This window comes from Triticum dicoccoides, chromosome 4A (genome assembly GCF_002162155.2).
Source record: "Triticum dicoccoides isolate Atlit2015 ecotype Zavitan chromosome 4A, WEW_v2.0, whole genome shotgun sequence".
In the NCBI taxonomy this organism is placed as follows: domain Eukaryota; kingdom Viridiplantae; phylum Streptophyta; class Magnoliopsida; order Poales; family Poaceae; genus Triticum; species Triticum dicoccoides.
In genome coordinates, this window is record NC_041386.1 from 121,321,543 (window position 1) to 121,325,680 (window position 4,138).

The 4,138-nt window shown below is 41.6% G+C and overlaps 1 protein-coding gene across 2 annotated transcripts; it reads left to right on the forward strand.

Annotated features, from left to right (window-relative positions):
- The first annotated feature begins 231 nt into the window (after window positions 1-231).
- On the forward strand, window positions 232-2,761 carry LOC119285356. 2 transcript variants are annotated; one of them, XM_037564608.1, is made up of 3 exons: window positions 232-480; window positions 1,054-1,134; window positions 2,319-2,761. In XM_037564608.1, exons 1-3 carry the CDS (start codon window positions 375-377, stop codon window positions 2,585-2,587), a joined length of 456 nt encoding a protein of 151 aa, XP_037420505.1. In that variant the 5' UTR covers window positions 232-374; the 3' UTR covers window positions 2,588-2,761. The 2 variants fall into 2 exon arrangements, with proteins under 2 accessions (XP_037420505.1, XP_037420506.1); XM_037564609.1 differs by lacking the exon at window positions 1,054-1,134.
- Window positions 2,762-4,138: the final 1,377 nt, after the last annotated feature.

Genomic DNA, 4,138 nt, shown 5'->3' on the forward strand with positions numbered 1-4,138 from the left:
AGAAAAAGGAGCAGAAGAAATCGCAGGAAGAAATAGTGGAGGTGTCAAAATTCAGAAACCTTTGCAGGTTGTTTCGAATTGGAAAACAACTGCGGAAAACAACAAATTAGCATAGCAAATCTTCTTTTCTTTGCATCACCCGTGCCGGCCACCGTACCGGAGACGTGAGGGTTCTCTGGTGCAGGGAGAGCCACACGGTTGCCATGTCGCAGTCCTCCTTGCGTCCACGCAAGCAGCCAGGCGACTCCAAGCGCTCTCTCAGCCACGCCTCCTCCTCTCCTCGCCCCGCCCCGCCCCGCCCCCACCGCGATAAGCAGAGAGGCCGCGGGGAAAGAATCCTTCCTGATCGGTAGAATCTCGGACGGGGAGGGGCCATGGGGATACTACTGGTTTCCGGGAGATTCTTGGCTCGACGGCCTGCCCTCGCGCTCGCCCCTCGCTGCTCCCGAGGCTCCCCGGACAAGCGCGGCAGGGACGAAGGTATGAGCAGCACACCACACCATACTAGCATCTGTTGGGTCTCTCGTTGCTCCCTGTAGCGTGTAGGTGTTTGATGAAATGCCGCTGTTGATTACTTAATTACCGCTTAGCTCTGCCACTAGTCTCACGGTTGTTGTGTTGTAGTGATAGTGTCACCCCTCTAGAATACCATAGTATTAGCCCGATCACTGCATCAGAAATTCAAGCTGCTGATGCTCACTTTACTCGTTCAGACATGATCTGCTTACTGGACCATACAGATTGCAGAACAGTCTGAATGCCTCATTTCATGTGCTAACATAGTAAGATTTGAAGTGAAATGCAATGTTTGCTTCCTTTATTTCAACCGAAAGGTGTGCTCTCTTCATGTGTGCGCTCGCAGGTCACTGCATGTTCACAACTGCGTCTACAATAAAGGCCGGTGTTAAGGTTGTCTCTCATTAGTGTTCTTTACAGGTCGTTTATTGATCTAGCAATAGGTTCTCGCTTCGTCGGCATCTATTTACCTCCTTTTTCAAACAAGTGACAGCGAACAATACTGTATTGATTTCTCCAACAACACCAAACCTGCAGTTATGCCTGATTTCTCTGATCAAGTCATTTATGCTTCATCATCAGTCTTTGCCACGGCACAGCTTTCCTTCACCGTACTAGGTATATCTTTTACCAAGTACAAACGTGTGCCCTGATTTCAAGACCAAAGTGGAGATCACAGTGGTTCTTCTTTCATAAATTTTTACTTTGTCATATCTTTTCTATCCATAATCCATATGAACGAGATCTTAGTTTCTTAGATTCAAATATGATGAAAGATTCTTCTTCTTTTCACTGGTCAATACTGGATATTTGCCCTTGTTTGGTTATATATTTGATTTGATGGATAATAACTGGTGGATTGTGAAGTTCCTTTTTTGGGTTAGATTTAAAAGGTCCTGTTACGCATAGTTTGTTATAACAGGTTACTGATAATATGTGCACCTTGTGATAGGTATTAATTTGGCACCAAAGGAAGATGTCAGAACAGATAGTGGACCACCACTTCCATTCTATATTATTTTGAAGTGGAACAGTAACCTATGACATCCTACTGTTATAAGATATTAATAGAACACTTCGATAAAAAAGTACTCAGTGAAACAGTATGTAAAAGGTTTCATAACTAAATACAAAGAAACAAACACCAGAGTTAATACTCTAGCTGTTTGCTATGCATTAAGGTTTTCCCCCTCTGCCCTTTCCCTGGAAGGCCAATATATTGGGAAATTTTCCAGGTCCAATCATTGCTTTTTTTGTCAATTACACGATTTAATGTCTAGAGTTAAAAAAAAATATCGACGAAACATCCAGTACACCTAGATTGACAAAATTGAAGAGTAAATCAATTATTGTAAAGCTCCCTTATTGAACTCCAGCACTATTATCCAGCAGAGAAATGAAAGAAAAGGATATGTGATTCCTCTGTTGCATTGTGTCATAAAGAGCAACAATACTTTGTTGAAGTATGACCCTAGTATTCAGTCGTTCTCAGAGCATGTTATATTTCGTAACATAAGCAGACTCCCAAGCCACTTGAAGAAAAGGAACCTCCTGAACATTCAACCTCTTTAAGTACCAAACACCATATAACAACTTGATTGGAGGATTTTCTTGAGCTACATATGAATTTGATATGCGATGATGTATGACATAACTGGAAATTGTAGGTCGGCAAAGTTTATTTGAAAGAGATATAATCATCACACTGTTTGCCGGTGAAAACATCCACATTTGGTTGCCGAATTTTGTATACGATGAAAACATGTTTGCAGGTTGAATCATTTCTTTGTCTTACTTTTCAGGTGACTCATCGTCAACCGACTGGGATAAGGCTTGGTCTACCTTTAAGAAGAAAGGGAAGAAGACCCTATTCTCGGAGTTCTCACCGAACAAATATGTGACCTGGAACCCACGGCGCAGTGAGTATCCATTGTCAGAAGAAGTCGATCCAATCAAAAGAGCTGAGAGGTCTAACTTGATGTTGTGGACAAGCCCAAGGTTTACCTTGGTAGGGGCTATTATCATCATTTCGGCATTGCTAATCTATACATTGGTTGTCCCACCCAAGTAACTGCTGAAGTGACAGATAACAGGTGAGCTGTAGGCCGAAGATTCTACTTGGAAGTCTGTATTGTACATTTAGTTTGTACTATACCAAGTATATCATGGTTCTGTATTGCTTCAAGCACATTCTAATAGATCATAATAGAGTACTCCTTCATTTTGGTGATTTTCTTCACTTGTACATCAATTGGATCCTCTTTTATCTTCCATTATAACCAAGAAATACTGGGTCACCTAGAATAATATGCTGATCAGCATCCATGATTATGCTCCCGATGTGAATTTTTCATAGTCCTCACTTCCTAGTAACTTCAGGTCATCAGGTGTGACCAACGGATCATCTAATGTTAGTTTATTAGTTAGTGATGGGTAGCTTGTAGTGTTGGTAATGCTTGAGCAAGTGGACATGTGCAAAGCATCTAGTAATCTGATGGAACCCAAGAGAAGCACGTTTTCATTGCGCCAAATTCAAGTCAAAAGGCCAGTTCACTAGCTTCATATAGTAATAAGCACCAGATAAGCAGGAATCTTGCTCAGATGTAAAGCAATTCAACTTACCTTATTTCCTATATATCCCCTAAATAATTAGGCTTTGCCGCTTACATTGGAGGCATCAAAACAGAGTGGTGTCTACATCTTGTAGTTAGACTCTTAGACGGAATTCGGCATAAAAAATAAACATGATGAGGACCATCTCATCTTGTCGTTTAAGACCCGGTCGTCAGATCTGTATCCAGCATCTTGGAACAGGTCAGACAAAGGCATTTCCATCTTTCCCTCTGAAAATTGGACTTCTCATCCTTTAAACATTGAGTGATGGCCAAGGTCTTGCTCTCCTGTGGATTGTGGCGATGCTAGTCTACAATTAACACTGAGAAATTAGCATTCCCCAAGACAGTCAATTAAATTTCCAGAGCTTCTACAGTTTGGTTTTGTGTAGATATAAATGAATTTTCGAGAATGAAAATATTCAGATATGCTGCTTACATTTCAAAAAAGCAAGAGGAGTAACTGATTGCTAATTACTGAAGTAGTTATGTTTTCCTGCTTCTCTTATCTCTCGTTATTACTTTTGTTACCGTGCATTGCCTTAAAGATTCCAGACACTTCTGAAATGTGAAGAGAAAATTTGTCCATCCCGAGAGAGCGAAGACTTTTTCCCCAATGCGAACAGAATATATAGGTTGGTCAGTGTGGAATTCAAGTCAACTTCTCCCCGGGCGTACAAAATAGTTTTTCCTTGTAACATCTCGTACATCTGCCGCTGTATTTTAGTTCGCTGCCAGTGCATTATTGTACAGCTTTTCCTGCAGGTTATCATATTTTATGCCCTGTGCTGTGTTTGGGCACTTGCAATCTCCATGGCCAACGGAGAGCCCGGCCTGAACGGTCCATGCTGAAAGTTGTGATCGAGAAAATCTCTATATTTTCTTCTAGTGCCATGGTCATGGGTAGGTTAGTGCTTAAACTATATCCACTCATCGTAGGCAGGCAGACAGTGGCGTAGTTTTCTATATCATTCCAGCTGGAGTGTTGAACTTCAGAACCACCATTTTTC